This window comes from Hylobates moloch, unplaced genomic scaffold, assembly GCF_009828535.3.
Source record: "Hylobates moloch isolate HMO894 unplaced genomic scaffold, HMol_V3 SCAFFOLD_15, whole genome shotgun sequence".
NCBI classification, from domain to species: domain Eukaryota; kingdom Metazoa; phylum Chordata; class Mammalia; order Primates; family Hylobatidae; genus Hylobates; species Hylobates moloch.
In genome coordinates, this window is record NW_026652290.1 from 48,149,847 (window position 1) to 48,170,181 (window position 20,335).

Here is a 20,335-nt window from a genome sequence, read left to right on the forward strand (position 1 = left end):
GCGCACCAGGCGAGGGAGAGGGACAGCTTGACATGTCAAAGCTCTTCGCTTGAGGTCAGGAGTTCCAGGCCAGCCTGGCCAACATGGTGAAACCCTGTCTCTACTAAAAATACAAAAATTAGCTGGGCGTGGTGGCACGCGCCTGTAGTCCCAGCTACTCGGGAGGCTGAGACAGGTGAATCACTTTAACCCGGGAGGCAGAGGTTTTCAGAGGTTTGCAGTGAGCCGAGATCGCGCCACCGAACTCCAGCCTGGGCGACAGAGCAAGACTCTGTCAAAAAAAAAAAAAAAAAGAGAGAGAAAGAAAAAGAAAAGTGACAAAGGAGAATCTAGAGAGCACTCAAGTACTAATTCTTGAGGACAATTAAGACAGATCGCATTACAAAAAAACAGATTTTGTCACTGAAGCCTCAGGGCTTCAGCCTAGATCCTGCGCTGCTCAGAAAGCCAATAACTGAGATGAGGATTGCCAAGGAAGAAAGCTTTAATCAGGTGCTGCAGCCGTGGAGATGGGAGCTCAGTCTCAAATCCATCTCTCTGACCAACTAAAATTAGGGATTTGTAGTATAGCAAGGAAGAAATGTAACTATGTATAAGAAAACATGAAATAGGGAAGGATCAGGAAGCAATCGTTTAAAAAAGTATCTTCTGCCGGGCTAGGTGGCTGCGGCCTGTAATCCCAGCACTTTGGGAGGCCGAGACGGGCAGATAATGAGATCAAGAGATCGAGACCATCCTGGCCAACATGGTGACCCCCTGCTTTCTACTAAAAATACAAAAATTAGTTGGGTGTGGTGGCACGTGTCTGTAGTCCCAGCTACTCGGGAGGCTGAGGCAAAAGAATCACTTGAATCGGGGAGGCGGAGGTTTCAGGGAGCCGAGATCGTGCCACTGCACTCCAGCCTGGCGACAGGGCTAGACTCCGTCTCAAAAAAAAAAAAAAAAAAAGTATCTTCACCTTTCCTCCTCAATCTTGGCATAATTCCCCCTGCGAGTGGTTTCCGGGGTCTCAGTTGGCATTTAGTCTCACATATGACATTGCACATATCGTGTGCACATCTGCACAGCTCAGCAGCATCCTGGTTAGGCCTTGAAGGGCCTGACATGAGCCTATGGCCTCAGCAAGAAAGCTGCACACGGGAAGCGGAGGAGCCAGCAGGGGCCCAGTCCTCTGCGGAAAATTCCAGGACCACCCGCAAGAGCAGCTGCAGTGGAGATTGCGACCCGACAAGGAAAATATGCGTGAAGATGCTGGTTTGAAAACCGACTCAGTGTAAGTGTGGCACTTTGAAAAAATATTAATGATGTCACTGAGAAAAAATCAGAAACAAAATATATTTATTAGAAATATTATAGTCATTTATCATACTTTCCTGTGAATAGTTAAATACATCTAATTCGCATGTCATATCCTAACACTGCTGAGTATAATCTAGTGTGCTCTTTACAGACACGAGGCCACACATCTATCAACTACATTCAACTAATGTAGTTAAAATTAGTTGTGCTACTTAGGATGCTACAGATTTAGCAAAATTGTAACCTGGATTAGAGGAGTGAAATGCCCCATGAATTGAGGCAACTATAGATATTCAAAATGCTTCTAAAAAGGCTGTGAGGTTTTATGTCCTTTACTGCATGTCATTGGTAGGTCATCTCAAAATGGCACTCGAGCTTTGGAAGGCTGAGAACTATTGCTAGATTTGGTAGGGAGTCTGTATCTATGGGCCCCAGTCCTCCATCTCCACAAGCCGCCCCTCAGTGGGGAAGAGAAGGGGGAGGCTAAGGGAGTCTCCGAAACGTTTGTGGACAGCAGGGAAGAGAACATGGCAGAGATTCCTCACCGCTGGATGGCTTGTCCCCTGGGGATGTGTGTTTTTATCTAACACCCACCGGCATCTACTTGGGTTGGTCTCTACAAAAGCTGTAAAACAACAACTGAATGAAAAAGGAAAATAAAAGACTAATATTTTTGAAATGTGAAGGGGCTAGGACAAGAGAAGTTCCTGAGAATGTTATCCCCACAGGATGGGGGCCATGGGCTACAATCAGACAAGGAAAATTCAATCCATGTTCAATGCAGAGAACAGTGACTTCTCACCTTGAAAAACTCTCCAACTCTGCTGGGGCTTGCATTTTGCAGCTGTCTTTCATGCAAAAATGATACATTAAAAAAAGGATCTTCAGAACAACTGAAGAATTTTAAATGACTACTGGCTGAGGGAAGATGGAAAGAAACATGGCTCCTGTGGCCTTTGAAAGCCTCAGGACAGAAACTGGGAATGGCACACTCTGCTGAGTATAGAAAAAGTAAGATGCTGACCTTGTTTTCCCAGTTTACCAACTTTCCACCTTCACCGGGTGCTTTGAGCTCTGTTAAAAACAGACCTAAAAACCCTACCCCTTGACCTAGCTGGGTTGGGGACTGCCTCCCCCAGGTCCTGCACCTCCACACGCCAACGGATGGCTTGGGGGAGCCCTACTAGCTGCTGTGCTAGAAGGCCTATTCCTGGACTCCTGAGGCCAGTCACAGTTCCAGGACCCCAGCAAAACCTTCCCTTCCCCAAAACACCACCTGTATTTCTTTTCTTTTTGTGTGTGTGTGACAGGGTCTCGCTCTTTTGCCCAGGCCAGAGTGCAGTGGCACAAACACGGCTTACTGCAGCCTCGAACTCCTGGACTCAAGTGATGCTCCCACCTCAGCCTCCCAAGCAGCTGAGATTACAGGTGCCTATCATTGTACCCAGCTAATTAAAAAACAAAATTTTGGGCCAGGCGTGGTGGCCCACCCCTGTAGTCCCAGCACTCTGGGAGGTTGAGGCAGGCTTATCACTTAAGGTCAGGAGTTCAAGACCAGCCTGGCCAACATGGTGAAACTGTTTCTACTAAAAATACAAAAATATGCCAGGCATGGTGGCATGTGCCTATAATCCCAGCTACTCAGGAGGCTGAGGCAGGAGAATCTCTTGAACCTGGGAGGCGGAGGTTGTAATGAGCCAAGATCACACCACTGTAGCCTGGGTGACAGAGAGTGAGACGCTCTCTCAAAAAAAAAAAAAAAAAATTTTTTTTATAGAGTCAGAGGTCTTGCCATGTTGCCCAGGCTGGTCTCAAACTCCTGGGCTCAAGCAATCCTCCCATCTCAGCCTCCCAAAGTGCTTGGATTATAGGCATGAGCCACCATGCCTGACCACCATGTGTATTTCTAGAGGACAGGACATCACATTCCTCTTCTACATGCACACCACTGGCAAAAAAAAAAAAGGTAGTCGGGGAAACTCCTGGAGTTGTAAAAATAAATTGTACATGGCCTTTCATGTTTCTTTCCTTCTTTTTAACCTAAAGAGAGCAGGATACAGACAAAAATGGGGAAGTTTGGCCACAGTCATTGGCAACTTGGGCTCCCATTGGAGAGGGGCTGGTATGGCCCCAGCGGGGAGGGAGGGAAACCGCAACACCATTGCTCAGAGCTGGTTCTAGGTGGTTTACACGTAATCACTCAAAATAGAGCCAATCACAGGCCAGGGGTGGTGGCTCACCCCTGAGTGAGCTGAAATCGTGCCACTGGCACTCCAGCCTGGGCGACAGAGCAAGACTCTGTCTCAAACACACGCGCACACACACACACACACACACACACACACACACACATACACATACACACACACATACACACACAAAAAAAAACAGCCGGGCTCAGTGGCTCTTGCCCATAATCCCAGCACTTTGGGAGGCCGAGGCAGGCGGATCACCTGATGTCAGGAGTTTGAGACCAGCCGGGCCAACATGGTGAAACCCTACTAAAAATACAAAAACATTGGCTGGGTGTGGTGGTGGACACCTGTAATCCTAGCCACATGGGAGGCTGAGGCAGGAGAATCGCTTAAACACAGGAGGCGGAGGTTGCAGTGAGCTGAGATGGTGCTATTGCCCTCCAGCCTGGGCAATAAGAATGAAACTCCGTCTCAAAATAAGTAAGTAAAAATAAAAATAAAAAACAGAACCAATCACAGAAAGCACCCACTCCCACTCTGGGTATCCCAAGACAGCAACTGCCTCCCCACATAAAACCCTGGAGTAATTCCAGCTTAAATCTAACAACCAACAGCTCAACTCAACTACTTGGGATATTTATTACTTTCCCCCACTTTAATGGTGGGCAAAGTAGAATACAGGGTTAATTAAAAAAAAAAAAAAAATGCTTCAAACAAGTGCCTGAATCAGCAGACGTAATAACTTTCAGGTTGAATTGGTTCTATGTGTCCAGTTTCATTTAAATACAAAGGCATGGATGATGTAATGACCATCGCCAAACAGCTGCTCAGGAGCTCCTGCGGGCTGCCTGCCTTGTGGCTGCCAGGGAAAGGTGTCCACCCCTCAGTGGTTCTCCAAGCAGCTGTGCTTCAGTCGCCTAAAGAACTTACAAAACATGTAGACTGCATCTCTGGTCCCATTCCAGACATTCTGAAGTTAACCAACTAGGGCAGCCAAGAGTGTTTTCAAAAGGGTCCACTGGAGGTTCTGATGCAGAGCTGCAGCTGGGATGCACTAACAGGGCTGGGGCAGAGTCCTTATCTCAAGGTGGCTTGAGAATCAGGGATCCGCTGACCCGTGCAGCCCAGCTGCCACCTCTGCAAAGGTCTGGCTTGGAGGAGGGGACTGAGCTCCTACCTCTCCAGGAATGGTCAGGGGCTGGACCTGCCGCCTCTAGAACCTGGCTCTGAACCACTGGCTCAGATCAGCTATCAGAGATGTACTTTGAGTAGTAATGGCAGTCACTGTCATTCTTGGTGACTCACTGGATGATCCTTTGTTGGAAGGGCGCTAACAGGCTATTTGGCACTTAGAACAGCAAGGGATGGGCATTACCCATTTCCCTCACCCACCGTGTGAGCCATGCCCTCACTGTGTAGTGCACACAGATCTGCCCAGAAGAATGCCACAGAGCCACCAGATGGGCACCTGGGCCGGACCGAGCACTTCTGAGGGACTAGGACGGCTCTGGGGAGGGCTCTGCTGCCACTTGAGGTGACCAGTAGGGTGCTGGGGCAACTGCATTCTTCTTTGTTAATTATAAATGTGCCCTCACTGCCCACCCCTAAGGGCTTCTTTTTCCCATGCCTATGAGAGGCCTGGGGAAGCACTAAAGGCCAAATCAGTCCAGAGCCGAAACACTGTTGGGATTTGCTGTCAGCCGAGCATCCCCAGAGGCACCCACCCTCAGCCTGCTCAACCCTGTAAAGCAGACACAGGCCATTCACACGTGACCTCCTGTCAAGTTCTGTGGGGGACAAGCCTGTGTGGATGTGAATGGGAGGGTAAACGAATGGCAGGACAAAGGCGCGGGTGACGAGGACTGCGGTTTCCCTAGTGTGAAAGCCGCCGGCTGCTCAGGAGCACATAGACTGTGGTGGCAGAGGTGTGGGGCACCTCCCAGGGACTCCAGCAAAGCAGCCAGGGGCTCCCTTGCATTCTCACAGGCTTTCCTTTTGCTACAATGAATCAAATAAGGGATGGTGAGAGCTAAAAGTGAATCAAGTTCCAGGTGTTAACATTGTTACCTAGAACTCCCATCTTTCCCCAAAAGGCTGAGTGCGCACATTTCCAGGTTGCCCTGGAACAAGTGTTTATTTTTTGTGTTTTGTTGGGTTTTTTTGGTGGGGAGAAGGGAGGGTTCACAAGGGCAAAGTTTTGGGTTTTGTTTATCGTTTTTTCAAGACAGGGTCTGGCTCTTTCGCACAGGCTGGAGTGCAGTGGTATGCTCATAGCTCACTGCAACCTCGAACTCCTGGGCTCAAACGATCCTACTGCCTTGGCTTCCTAAAGTGCTGGGATTACAGCCACGAGCTACCAAACCCAGCCAAGGGCAAAGGTTTCATAAAGGCAAAGCCTGGATATTTTTAACAACAGCAACCAAAAGACTGATTTGGAGATGCTCTTTGTCTGAATTTCTGTAGATGATGTGTTCGGCCACCCAACGTAATCAGCAAAACAAGCATGGGTGTGGGGTCTTGGTCTGGAAGGAGGGAGGCTCTTTAGAAGCATCCCACAGGAGATCAAAGAGTCCCCAATTTACCATCCAGCTGCATTTGCATTTGAGACAGGTACACGGTGGGACCTACTCTGTTTCTTATTTGGGTGTTGGTCCACTTGGATTGAGCCTGTCTTTGAAGTCTAGGCAGCTGGGTGGTGGGTAGAGCAGGGTCAGTGGACAGTGACCAGGCGCTTCCAAGAAAAGCTGCAGTAGGTGGCAATGGTGGCTGCCCCAGGCCCTCCAGGGTTACGTCTCAAAGTACTTGTAGATTTGGGCCACATACTGCATCACGCTCTGCCAGTCGGGCCGGTCCGTGTACAGCATCTCGCTGAGTTCCTGCAGGGGAAGGGAATAGGGGACAGATCACAAGGCAGGACATCACAGACCCCTTCCCCTCAAGGACTTCAATCCAGGTTAGGGCTTACACTGCCTGGAAACCCTCCACTTACACAGAACGTGAAGGCCAGCACAGGTGGTGCTGAAAGCGATGAGTTAAAGGCCTTTTCCTCCCACTTATTCAGAAGATACTGTCCCTTTCCAAAAATGGAAAACATGACCTCCCACTGCTTTTATCTTTTAACCATATGACAGCATTTAAACAAGTTTTAAAAAGCAAAAATCACCCATAATTTCACTATTAAAATGATTTCCAAGTTTCTAAATTACACTTGAATCCACCTCTAATTCCCCAGGCTCCCAGCACACTGCATGTGCTATTACATGGGCTGTGCCATTACGTGGGCTGAGCATTTCACACCCGGGTCCCCGTGCTGCTGTGCCATTGTGCGGGCTGCCATTCTAGTGAATGTGCACTGACCAGGGAAACTGCTGTCCACAAGGGATGTGGCATCCAGTGTACGCTCACCTCGTCACCACCACAGACTTTGCAATCAGCATCTTTGTGCAGTGTTGTTTCCTTCTGTCGAACTAGTCCCTCAAGATAAATTACTAAGAGTGGGATTATCACAAAAGCCTTGAACCAATTTCAAATGCAACCATTTATTTTACCAGCATTAAGTGTTACCATTTAAAGTGTTTTTTTTGTTTATTTGTTATTTAATATAGTTTGGTGATTTTTCTGGCTTATTTTTATTTTTACTTTTGCTAACTTGCTGGTTTTTACTGACTGATTTATTTTTGTTCATTTTGCAAGTAAGCTTGTAATGAGCATGCATAAGATCCAGGCCAGAAAGGGAGGGGCAAGAGGGTGGGCATCCTGTCAGGCACTCGAAGTTTTCTGAAATTTGTGCCACTAGACATACTTAATAATTAACTTTGGGACTGAATTTGGATTCCTGTGTGGTTAAAAGAGAATAGTAGGAAAGGACCCTGATGTAAAGCCAGAAGCAGAGATGCCATGGAAAAGTAAGGCTGAACTTAGCACATCAGTTCCTGGGCATTGACAGAGCTGGCTGAGGCTGTTAATGAGCCATTCATCCCCTGATTCAAAATCTGAACAGACTTCACTTATTCTGCTCCCTGGTGATGCTAAAAAATTATCAGCCTATCATTAGTCATGGGAAAGGAGTGGAAGAGGAGTTGGTAGAATATTCCATGCAGGTACACCTAGAACAATTTTAAAAGAAAAACAAACTTTCACAGAATACAAGGATAGAATGTCTCCTACCTACACTGCTGTAGTCATGACTGCACACAGACTGAGGCCTGGCAAGCTAAAATCCTTACCAAGGAGTGTTGCTAACATGACTTAAAGAAAGGAAGTGATGAAGAATTGAGCGTGCAATTTAGGAGACAGATGAGCTCTGGGAAAAGAAGGGATACCTACAAACGCAAGAGAGATGGCACATTGCACACTTTCCTCTGTATGATGGAAAGGGTGTGTCTTTAATCTCAGAGAGGACTCAGAAGTCCAATCAATATTCACAGTTTTGAGCAGTCTTACATGCTTGAACTTCATAACTGAACTAAAAATATTTAGTACATTGTTATCATATTTGGGAATTTGTGAAAAGATATGCTATACATTTCAGAAGACAGAGTATGCTGCATTAGTAACAATCTTATAGTGCATGACATTTGTTTGAATTAGTAGTTAAGACCCTCCAAAAGATACCAGACCCAGATGATTTCACTTGTGAATTCCATCAAATACTTAAGGAAGAAATAATACCAATTCTACACAATCTCTTCAAAAAATGGAAGAGGAGAGAATAATTCCCAACTCATCCTAGGATCCCAACATTATCCTGATACCAAAACTAGACATAAACATTACAGGAAATCTATACACCAATTTCTCATGAGTACACAATCTATTAACCTATAAAAGTATAATACATCATGATCAAGTGAGGTTCATCCCAGGAACACAAGGCTGGTTCAACATTTGTAAACTGATGTAATTCATCACATTAACTAACTGAACGAGAAAAACCATATGATCAAATCAACAGATGAAGAAAAAGCATTACACAAAATTCCACAACCAAGATAGTTTTTATACGTGGTAACTCTCAACAAACTAGGAAGAGAAGGGAACCTCTTTTACCTAGCAAAGGATATGTAGAAAAAACCAACAGCTGACATCATACTTAATGGTGAAAGACTTGAACACTCCCCCCGTAAAATCATGAACAAGGCAAGGATGCCCATTCTCATCTGTCCTATTTAAAACTGCACTGGACTGTAATCCCAGCACTTTGGGAGGCCGAGGTGGGTGGATCACCTGAGGTCAGTAGTTCAAGACAGGCCTGGCAAACATGTTGAAACTCCGCCTCTACTAAAAATACAAAAAAATTAGCCCGGCATGGTGACAGGTGCCTGTAATCCCAGTTACTCAGGAGGCTGAGGCAGGAGAATCACTTGAACCCAGGAGGCAGAGGTTGCAGTGAGCTGAGACCATGCCATTGCACTCCAGCCGGGGTGACAGCGCAAGACTCCATCTCAAAAACAAAAACAAAAACAAAAAAAACGTACTGGAAGTTCTAGCTAGTGCAAAACGGCATGAAAAAGAAACAAATTGCACGCAGATTGGAAAGGGAGACATAAAACTGCCTTTATTTGCAGATGACATGATTGTTTAGAACATCCCAAAGCATTTACATGCAGGTTTAGCTAAGTCTCAGGATATAAAGTCAGTATACAAAAGTCCATTGCTGTCCTACATACCGATTGAACAACTGGATTTTGTAATAAGAAAAACAGTATCATTTACAATAGCACCAAAAGAAAAAACCTGCTAAGGTCTAAATCTAACAAGGTATGTGCAGAAGGCAGACACAGCTGTCAGGGTGGTTGAGGGCATGGGTTCTGGAGCTGCCTGCCTGGCCTTGCCTCTTGCCTTTCCTGCTCATAAGCCATGTGCCTCAGTTTCCTCCTGTAGAGTTCATCCACCTCGCAGGACCTCCGTGAGGGTCCAACAAGTCCTTGCATGAAAAATGCCCAGAATGGTAAATACATACAGTAAATATGAAAAAAAAATGCTTGTCACACAATCAAGCACAAATTAGCTATTTCAGCACAGCTCATTAAGTTTACACTTGCAGAGTAGGCCCAGCCATGCCTCAGGAATTGCTGCGTGGTGACCTCCCTCCACGGGGGCATGCCAGCACCTAGTCCTGCAGCGGCTGTCCTGGTGGGCATGCTAGCACTCAGTGAGCAACAGCCCTCATGGACTACATGGCCTGGTAAAGACACAGCAGCCCTGGGACACATGTTTTGGCTGTTTTTATGACAGTGACATCACATATCGTCCCTCGCCTAATTCCTTTTCTGGGGAGTTGCTCGCACCTGTAATTGGGCTGGCTAAGATGCTCTCCTTACACGGTGGCTGAGGAAGAACAGTTGCTAATATCTGGGGAACACTATAGAGCTTCATTTTTAAAGATCTCATCATCTCACACCAGTCAGAATGGCTATTGATAAAAAGTCAAAAAGTAACAGATGCTGACAAGGCTGTGGAGAAAAAGGAATACACTCTTGGTGGAAATGTAAATTAGTTCAGTTACTGTGGAAGGCAATTTGGAGATTTCTCAAAGAACTTAAAACAGAACTACCATTTGACCCATCAATACCATTACTGGGTATATATCCAGAAGAAAAGAAATCGTTCTACCAAAACACATGCACACTGTTCATCACAGGGCTAGTCACAATAGCAAAGACACGAAATCAACCTAGGTGTCTATCAACAGTAGACTGGATAAAGGGCCGGGCACAGTGGCTCATGCCTGTAATCCCAGCTCTTTGGGAGGCTGAGGTGGGTGGATCACCTGAGGTCAGGAGTTCGAGACCAGCCTGGCTAACATGGTGAAACCCCATTTCTACTAAAAAAATACAAAAAAATAGCTGGGTGTGGTGGTGCACACCTATAATCCCAGCTACTCAGGAGGCTGAGGCAGGAGAATTGCTTGAACCCGGGAGTCGGAGGTTGCAGTGAGCCAAGATTGCACCATTGCACTCTAGCTTGGGCAACAAGAGTGAAATTCCATCTCAAAAAAAAAAAAAAAAAAAAAAAGAAAAGAAAAGAAAAAAAAAAAGAAAACCAGTAGACTGGATAAAGAAAATGTGGTACATATATACCATGGAATACTATGCAGCCATAAAAAGAACAAAATCATGTCCTTTGCAGCAGCATGGATTCAGCTAGGGTCCATTATCCTCAGCAAAATAATGCACAAACAGAAAACCAAATAAGACATGTCCTCACTTATAAGTGGGAGATCAACATTGGGTAGTCGTGGACATAAAGACGGGGACAGCAGACACTGGGGACTACAAGAGGGAGAAGGGAGGGAGGGCGGCAAGGGCTGAAAAACTATTGGCTACTATGTGCACTATCTGGGTGACAGGATCACTCATACCCCAAACCTCAGCATCATCTAGTGTACCCATGTAACAAACCTGTACATGTACTCCTTGAATCTAAAATAAAAGTTATAAAATAACTAAAATAAAATTATAAAAATAAAGATCTTATCCTAATATGCTATGCCCCAGAAACTTATATTTACTTGAATATAAACATATAAGACAATTTTCCTGGCATAATCTAACAACAGAACTTGACTGAAGATTTGGGGATTACTGCTGTCACTTCTGACTGGGTGTAGTTTTAAAGTGTCATGTGTAATTCAACATACTGGATTTTCCAATCCACATCAAGGTATTGAAAAGCAAATTTAAGAATGTAGGAAATTTCTATTTTGTTGGTGGAATAAGCTGGGAAAATGCTCACAAACACTCCTAAGTGCCTTTGAGATTAATTATCATGTGTGTCAGCAGCTCCTCACAGACCATCCACACAAATGAAACCCCTGGCTCTGACAATTAGGACAACAAAATAACCTCATTCACTTCCCAGCTCACTAACTTCTATAGCACATTAGATGAAAACTAAGAAAAAGATATTAAATTTAAACAGAAGTAAATATTAATTACAACACTACAAAGAAAAATGTATTCTGTGTAAAATATAATCTTCCAACAAGGTCTCATTGTATCTTTATCCTTACCTGATCTCTCTGTTGGTACTCCTTAGTTTTGTTGTTTCTGAAGGGAGATCCCTGCTACTCCACCCTGGCCAGATGTGTAAGTTTCCTCACTCCTTTTTAAATTTCCCAGACTTGTAAATACACAATAGGGATATCTGTGTCTTAAAGATTTAGCAAAATCTGGGCTGATGGGGATATTTTTTCTTTGGTGTATGACTACATTTTAAAGCATAAATTCAACCTCTTTAATGGTTAAAGTTTTATTTCTTCTTAAGTTTTGTAGGAATATTTACATTTAATATTTGAAGAAATATACTTGTATTTTTCTAGAAAACTGTCCATTCTGTTTCAAAATTATACTGGCATAGCACTGTTCATGGTGATGAGATTTCACAATAGACGTACATTCACTTTTTCATTTCTCAGATTCCCCACATGCTTTGAGGGTTATGGAATTGTAATTTTTTTTTTTTTTTTTTGAGATGGAGTTTCACTCTTGTCGCCCAGACTGGAGTGCAATGGGGCAATCTTGGCTCACTGCAACCTCCGCCTCCTGGGTTCAAGCAATTCTCCTGCCTCAGCCTCCCAAGTAGCTGGGATTACAGGCGCCCGCCACCACACCCAGCTAATTTTGTGTATTTTTAGTAGATACAGGCTTTCGTAATGTTGGCCAGGCTGGTCTCAAACTCCGGACCTCAGGTGATCCACCCACCTCAGCCTCCCAAAGTGCTGGGATTACAGGTGTGGGCCACTGCACCCAGCTGGAATTGTATCTCATTTTTATTTCAACTTAGATTTTCCCAATCCCTAATAAGATTGAACATCTTTAAAAATCCTCATTGACCATTCATGATCTTCTGTGAATTTTCTCTTCTAGTCTTTGATAATTTCCTACTAGGTTGTATTTTTATTACTGGTGAGCAGAAAGTTTTAATGGATTATCTGTCTTTGCTTTTTCTGTAGTCTCATTACAATATGTCTGGATGGATATTTTGTTTTATTCATCCTGCTTGAGATAAATAAAGAATCTGTGGACTCTTTCATTATCCTTTCATCATTCTGGAAAATTTTCAGGCATCGTATCTTCAAATACTGTCTCCATTCCATTCTTTCTATCCTTTTCATCTGGAATTCCCTCTGGGCATGGGACATGGCCATCATCTGATTTTTTTTGTCCATGTCTCTTAAACTCTGAGACAGACACTATTATTTAGATAGCCCAACAGTCATTCCCAAGCTCTCTCCCTTGCAGGCTTCCCACTAAAGAAACTGAAAGCTGTTCATATGCTCACTTCCTCAAATGCCCTTGCAGCTGGGGACCATGTAACAGAGTACTGCCAATGAGCTGGAGAAACCCAGGGAGCCTTTTACTTTCATTCTTTAAAGGGAAAGATAGGAGGCACTTGCTCTATCTCTTCCCCTTCTTCCTGCCCTGTAGGTGGAAGTGATGTCTGAAGTTTGGCAGCCACCTTCAACCACAAAGGAACAAACATGGGGACAAAAGGAACAGATTAAAGATGGTGAGAATGGACAGGAGACACTCCGGGGCTTTGATTACAATACTGAGTGGTGAACCAGTTCTAAAACTACTATTGTTAAGAAAATTAACATTTTTATGGTTTAAGCAACTGCTGGTTGGGTTTTCCATTTCTTGAAGCTGAACACATACTAATTCAACCTTACCATTATATTTTATATTTTTTAATGTCTCTTTTATATTTTGGGTGATTTCCCTATATTTATTTTCCAATTTAGTATTTCTCTCTTCTGCTGTATCTAATGAGTTTGGCAGCACACATTGTGGTCTTAATTCCAAATTTTCATTTCTAGAAGTGTTATTTGATTCTTTTTACAAATCTCTTTTTTAAATAGAATCATTCTTTCCTTGTGTTTTCTATTCCTCCTTTTATCTCTTTCATATGTTTAAATAGTCTTTTTGTAGTCTCTTATTATTTATCATCTCAAGTTCTGGTAGATAATCCTTTTGTTTGCTGTATCTGCTGACTAGGTCAAGTAGATCATTTTCTCAAGTGTTCTGTTACTTTTTAGCAGCCATTGTAGTATCAGCCCAGGGGCTTCCTGCATCTAAGAGTATACTAAGGGCTTCATGCAGCACAGATATTATAAATTTGGACTCTAAACCTCATCTGGCCCTGCTTCCTTTCCTTGCAAGAGACTGTCTCTCTTTTCTCTCTCTCCTTTTCCTCTCTCTGCGCGTGTGTGCGCATACAATCTCAGGTGGGGACCAGCTTATCACCTCCCTGGGCTGGCTGGTGGAGTTTTAGAGATTTCTGCTTTCACTAAGAAGATCAGCATGTTGTGAGCCTTGGCTTTATGCAGGCTTGGTGCTTGCTTGGCCCACCACCCCCCACCCACCCCTGCCGAGTTTTGCAGGCTCAGTTGTGCCTGGTTTCTGCTTTGTTTTACATTTCTGGCATCTGGGTATTTCCCATTCTTTCTTGAGAGCTTAGCTATGTGTTGATATTTTTTTAACATAGCATTTTATTCAGATTTCTAGGTGCTCTGAACAAGAGGGCTTTAATAATAATTCAGTCCACTGTGTTTCCAGAACTGAAATTTGTCCATATGAAATCTTATGCGACTGAAAATCTCTTAGAGTTGAAAATCTATAAATCATATGTTGATATGTGATTATATCAACTGGATACCTCTATATTAGGTATTGAGAGCAACAGACTTTCGGCAAACAGATGTCAATGTTCTACAAGAAATTGTTTATCAGATGGCATAAAGTTATTTCTCATACAATTAAAATAAAGTATCACAAGGATACAAAATAGGATACTTACCAGGCTGGGTTTGATGCCTACACTTTCAGCTGCTTCAAATGCCAACAAGAGATTCCTCTTCTAAGTTAAAAAGACAAAGAGACTGGAATCAGTAATTTAAAATATGTAGCTTTTGCCAGGAAAGAATATCAACTGATATTCCCATATAGATTATTCACTATTATAAAACAAAGAATAGTAAGTCAAGTGTACAATATATGGTCTCAGTTTAAGAAAAAAAAATCAACAGGTTGCAACTGTACCAAAACTAACATTACTGATTGACACCTATCAAAGATAAATTTTTTTTTACCTTTGTCAAGATTTAGGTAATTTATACTTTGCAAGATTTATGGCATAAACATTCTGTTGCATAACAAAGTTGCTTAATCATGATGCTATATCAAAAAATTATCAAAGTAATAAATGCATATATTATAGTATATATAGGTTGTATTTAAATCAAATGAAAACCTATTCCTTCTTTCAATCCTGGTCCTTCAGAGAACTACCTTTCAATTTCTGTTTAGTTATGGATTATTTCCGTATCTCTGTAATATGCTTACACGACTACTACTTGATTTCTAAAATGAAGGCATTTTCTACTGACTTCCTCCAGGACAAATGAGGACTTAGGCACCATGAATCTGCCTCCTCCTTACACTGTAGACACATAGCTAATTTTAGTGCCCGTATTAACATTAGCTATCTTTGTGACCTTAAATAATATCCTTGAACTTCTATTTTTCGTCCCATTGGGTATAGACAACACTTCCTGACTCTACTTTGTATGTCAGGAGTAAATTCCCCTTTCTTCCCTCCACCTGGTCAAGTTGTACATTGTCACAGCTGAGAACATTTGCTTCCTTCCCTGGAAGCACATTTAAGTCCTCTGTGCTCTCTGACTAGAATGATTCTGGAAGCTGAAAACCACAAGCAGCATCACAGAAGCCAGCTCTGGGCACGTGTCCTCTACAGCTCCACCATCATGACCTGCGCCACTCAAAGCATCATTCTGGAGTTCCTCTGTTACTCTACCAGTCGTCCAAAATCACCCCACATTTTAGTGTGCCCCAGATTTGGACCCTGCCTTTCTTCAAAAGTTTGTTTTTTTCCTACAGTTTCTACTTGTTTGGGGTTTTCCTTACTGGGAGGAGGACTTTGTGCCTCCTTCTCATCTGGACTCTCACCCATTCTGACTGTTGCTTTTAAGTCCTAACATTCCCCTCGTGGCTGCCGCCATTCTATTCTGACACAGAGGGCCTGCCTCACAGTTGGACCCTGGCTTCCTCACACAGCTTCTCATCTTCTCCTTTATCAGCCTAGAGCTCTTAATCATCTCATCATTCTATGAAACCCTACAGCCCCAAGCCCTCCAGAACCTCACTGATTTTTGGATTTTACTCCCATTCTATTGCCTAGGTTTCCTTCTTAAGAAAGAATATGGGGAGACACATTTTCTGGATGTATGAAAATTTCCCCTTTCTACCATCACGTTCAGTTAACAGGCTGGCTGGACAGGGAATTTGAGGCTGAAAATAATTTCCCCTTAGAATGTTAATGGTAGCGCTCCACAATCACTCAGCCCTAGCGTGTGGCTTCTTTTGGGGACTCTTCCTGGCTATTCTCTGATGTTTGTTCATCTAGATGAACTTAAGAATCATTTGTTCATGCTTCTTCCATTCCAAAATTCATTTCAAAATTATTAGGATTATATTAAAATTAAATTGTTATATTAAGTATAATTGAGAGATAAATGTTTCTCTACATATTAAGTTCTAAGTTCCTCAGTGGAATTTCTTTTTTTTTTGAGATGGAATCTCGCCCTGTCACCCAGGCTGGAGTGTAGTGGCTTGAGCTCAGCTCACTGCAACCTCTGCCTCTCAGGTTCACATGATCCTCGTTTCTCAGTCACCTCAGTAGCTGAGATTATAGACATGCACCACCACACCCAGCTAATTTTTTTTTTTTTTAATATATATTTTTAGTAGAGAAGGGGTTTCGTCATGTTGACCAGGCTAGTCTCAAACTCCTGGGCTCAAGCGACCTGCCTACCTCAGCCTCCCAAAGTGCTGGGATTACAGGTGTGAGCTACAGCACCTGGCCATTATGTTCCTCAGTAGAATTTCTTAATTTTTTTTTTTTTTTTGAGATGGAGTCTCACTGTGTCACCCAGGCTGGAGTGCAGTGGCACAATCTTGGCTCACTGCAAACTCCGCCTCTCAGGTTCAACCAGTTTCTTGCCACAGCCTCCCTAGTAGCTGGGACTACACGCGCCCACTACCATGCCTGGCTAATTCGTGTATTTTTAGTAGAGACAGGGTTTCACCATATTGGCCAGGCTGGTCTTGAACTCCTGACCTCAGGTGATCCGCCTGTCAAGGCCTTCCGAACTGCTGGGATTACAGACGTGAGCCACAGCACCTGTCCAAATTTCTTAATTTTATATGTTTAGATTTTATACATAATTACGTATTTTAGATTTCATACATCATTTTATACCCTTTTCCATTTCCCCCACGGCTCTCACTCTCTGCCCTTGCATGAACATCTACAGCCTGAAGCGACGGGTTTTCCCTGACACTGAAGCAAACTCTAGGCACCAGGTCACCAAAAAACAGAAAGATGTGGCCACCACATTTTCTTCCAGTCTGTGGCCCATGCCTTGGAAAGCTTGTTGATCTGTGGTGATCCTGCCCAAGCTGCCATGCCCCTTCCTTGAAATTAAAGGAAAGGAGCGGGCATGGGCTGGAAACTGCACACTTGTTTCCCTAACACTACTCTGTTCTGCTGAGAGGGGAGCTGTGAACTCCTGGCTTCCTTCCATTTAGCCCAAATTAATGGCAGCAATCTCCTATTTTGGTGCTATTGAGGTCTCTGTCTTTACTTCAGTCCTTTTGGTTTTTAGCCAGTTTTTAGGCCACCATTATTCCAGAAGTCAAATATTTTATGGCTTTTAATATGTAATTCCAAACATTGCTTTCTAGAGCGTTACCCCAATTTTTGGTTCCAGCAATAGTGTATAAGTGGATATTTTCCTGTACTGTCTCTGCCAAATGTGTCAGGCTAAAAATATATTATTGTTTTAATTTGTATTCATTGATTACTAGTAAGGTCTAACGAGAAAGCATTTTTAAACTCAAGGTTTTATGCAAAACCTTCTAGTTTGATTCTAACGAAACCACTTATGTTTTCTTTGTTTCTTTTTTTTTTTTTTTTTTTTTTTTTAGATGGGCTCACTACTGCAGCCTCAAAATCCTGGGCTCAAGGGATTCCCCCAGCTTCAGGCTCTGGAGTAGCTGGGATTACAGGTGCGTGCCACCACGCCTGTCACCGCTTGTGTTTTCACAGGGTGCTGCATGCTGTTCTTCTGTGTTCAATATCTGTTGTGAAAACACAAGCGGAGCCAGGCGTGGTGGCACATGCCTGTAATCCCAGCTACTCTGAAGCCTGAGGTGGGAGGATCCCTTGATGAAAAACTGTCTCAAAATACCCTGAAATAGTATACAGGGTGACATGGAATATAGAAGAGGGGGTGGTTTTTTATTCACAACAGTAACTTTTATTCATTTTTGCAGCAGCAGAACATCTGTGACCAAGTGTTATTATCCCAATGCTCTTTCATTTGATCACTGTCACCATCACTGTGCAGAGGCCACCTGGGAGGCAGAAGCCACAGACAAGCAGCAGCTCCGAAGGGTCTCACTTCCCCCACGGGCTGTAAGCTTCAGATGCAGCTCAGCCCACAAGGGCCGGGCAGGGTGACGCCATCACTGCTTCAGTGTGCCCTGGTTGGGGGAGGATGGTGCAGGCCTGGGACCTTCCAGTTCCAGGACAGCCTAAGTGCCCAACCTGTGGCAAAACTCTTAGTCACCAGCAGGGATTGAGGGGTTGGGCTCGTTGGGCCTCACACTCAAAACCGACAGGAGAAAGATGCCAATCCTAGAGTTCCCCCTCTCAGGGTCACACTTCATTCATTTCAGACACTGACATAAGCACGCTCCAGTCCACCACCTGAGTCCATCTGGACTAAGCAGAGAGTTGCATAGGTGGACAAGTGAATGCCCTTTTTATTGAAAACAATAAAAACAAAAATGGCTGGGCACAGTGATTCACAACTGTAATCTCAGAACTATTGGGAGGCCCAAGCGGGTGGATCACCTGAAGTCAGGAGTTTGAGACCAGCCTGACCAACATGATGAAACCCCATCTCTACTAAAAATATAAAACCTAGCCAGGTGCAGTGCCATGTGCCTGTAGGCCCAGCTACTTGAGAGGTTGAGGCAGGAGAATCACTTGAACTCGGGAGGCGGAGGTTGCAGTGAGCTGAGATGGTACCACTGCACTCCAGCCTGGGTGACAGAGTGAGACTGTCTCAAAACAGCAACAACAACAAAATGACAAAATCTTTCATGGACTGTAAATCACACCCTGTGATCATATATCTCTTTACTATCATAGAAGATATGCTTGTTAGTTTTTATCAGAAATTCCCTACTTAATACCAATGTCAGACATAGTTTAATTGCTTTCATCCACGTGGGGACAGCTCATAATTTCTATACATTCTGGGCTATCAACAACTCTATCACATACTTTTCAGATTTTGATTTTAATAGTTTTACAAACATTAAACGCTTCTCTTGGTACCCTTTCTGATGTATGTGTAAATTTTTTTAAAAATGCCCTGGCACTAAGCACATAGGGGAACACGGCTCCAGGCTGGGGCTGGACACGTGTGCCTGTCATCCTGATGACTGACCCAAGGTATGTGCTGTATTCACATCCAGTTGCTCCCTGTGAAACCCAGCTTCTAACACACTTTTAGGAAATCTTCCCTGCTCCTTCCCCTCTCTGCTCTAGTAAGATTCCCCCCATATGCTCAGTTTCATACAGTATGAGTCTGCCTGTTGGGATACGTTACTTTGAAAACCCACACCCGTAACTGTGATAGATATGGCCTCTCTCACCAAAAAGAACGCCAGCATCCCCCAGGGCAAGCCACACACCAAGAAGTGGTGAAATGTCATTGCAGCCACTGTGGCTCCTCCAGAGTATGGCCAGGATAGGGCATTTAGGAAACAGGAGGCTGGTTGTTCCTTCAGAGAGTGGCAAACGGGATGTAATTAGCAAATAAAATCCTAGGCTCTGGGACACAACCCAATTCAAGATTACTGTGAGGCCAAATAGATCCTAAAATGAAAAATTCCAGACATCCAGAGCTGACTCGGACTCTCATCACAGACCCACAGTCTTCCACACGCTGCCTTACACACTCCCTGGTGGTCGGGTGATTGGTCTGGGGAAAAATTCAACCCTGCATGTAGGGAACAGGGGCCTATGCCATGGCCTCAGCCTGCCCCCACTGCGTGCTGCCACGGCTGCGGGAGGCCCGGGCAGCTGGCGAAGCCTCTGCACTCAGAATCGCAGAGACTAGTGCCAGACACAGGGGCTCTGGCCCAGGAGGCAAGGCTCACAATTTGGAGCCTGAGAACAAACACTTTTAGGTCCATAATTTTCCAACAGAGCCATGCTGATTCAAGGACAAGGCAGTCTGCCCGTCTGGATGACTGCAGGGAGTGACGCACACACACAGTCAGGAGGACATGAGTGTGTGCGTGTGTGGGCTTCACCCAGCACAGTGTTAGGAAGGCCTTCTATTTTCAGTGCTTTTATGCCCATTTCCTCAGTTATCTCCACAACATCATATCAGAAAAGCAGACACTAAGACATCAAGAGGGCAGGGAGGGAATGAATGCGTAGATCACACCTGTGACCCGTGAGGCCGCTGCAGGCTGTGTCCCCAACTCAGACCACCTCTCTGGCTGCTCCTTCCTGGTCCCCTTTGCTGTGTCCTCCTCCTCTACCTCCACAACAAACACTGGGGTTCCCAGGTGTGTTCCTCGGTCCTCCCTCTCTATGTTTCCCTAAGACCAAGGGGCTGGGTGCTATCCTCCACTCTGATGGCTTTAAATTCCACTTGTGCCCATGCTGTCCAGCATGGCAGCCACACATGATGTGGCTATTTAAATTAACATGAAAATTGAAATTAAAAATTC

General features: G+C 44.2%; 1 protein-coding gene across 4 annotated transcripts in view; it reads right to left on the reverse strand.

Moving 5' to 3' along the window:
* Window positions 1-1,321: 1,321 nt before the first annotated feature.
* SPECC1 (sperm antigen with calponin homology and coiled-coil domains 1) overlaps window positions 1,322-20,335 on the reverse strand; it is a 236,651-nt gene continuing 217,637 nt past the window's right edge. For 3 of the 4 annotated variants that reach the window (XM_058428274.1, XM_058428275.1, XM_058428276.1), the window contains 2 exons: window positions 14,298-14,356; window positions 1,322-6,370 (listed from right to left, as the gene is read on the reverse strand). In XM_058428274.1, coding sequence (XP_058284257.1) covers window positions 6,281-6,370; window positions 14,298-14,356 — 149 coding nt within the window. In that variant the 3' untranslated portion in view covers window positions 1,322-6,280. Of the gene's footprint in view, window positions 6,371-14,297; window positions 14,358-20,335 lie in introns of all 4 variants that reach the window. The other variant, XM_032178850.2, reaches the window with a different exon arrangement.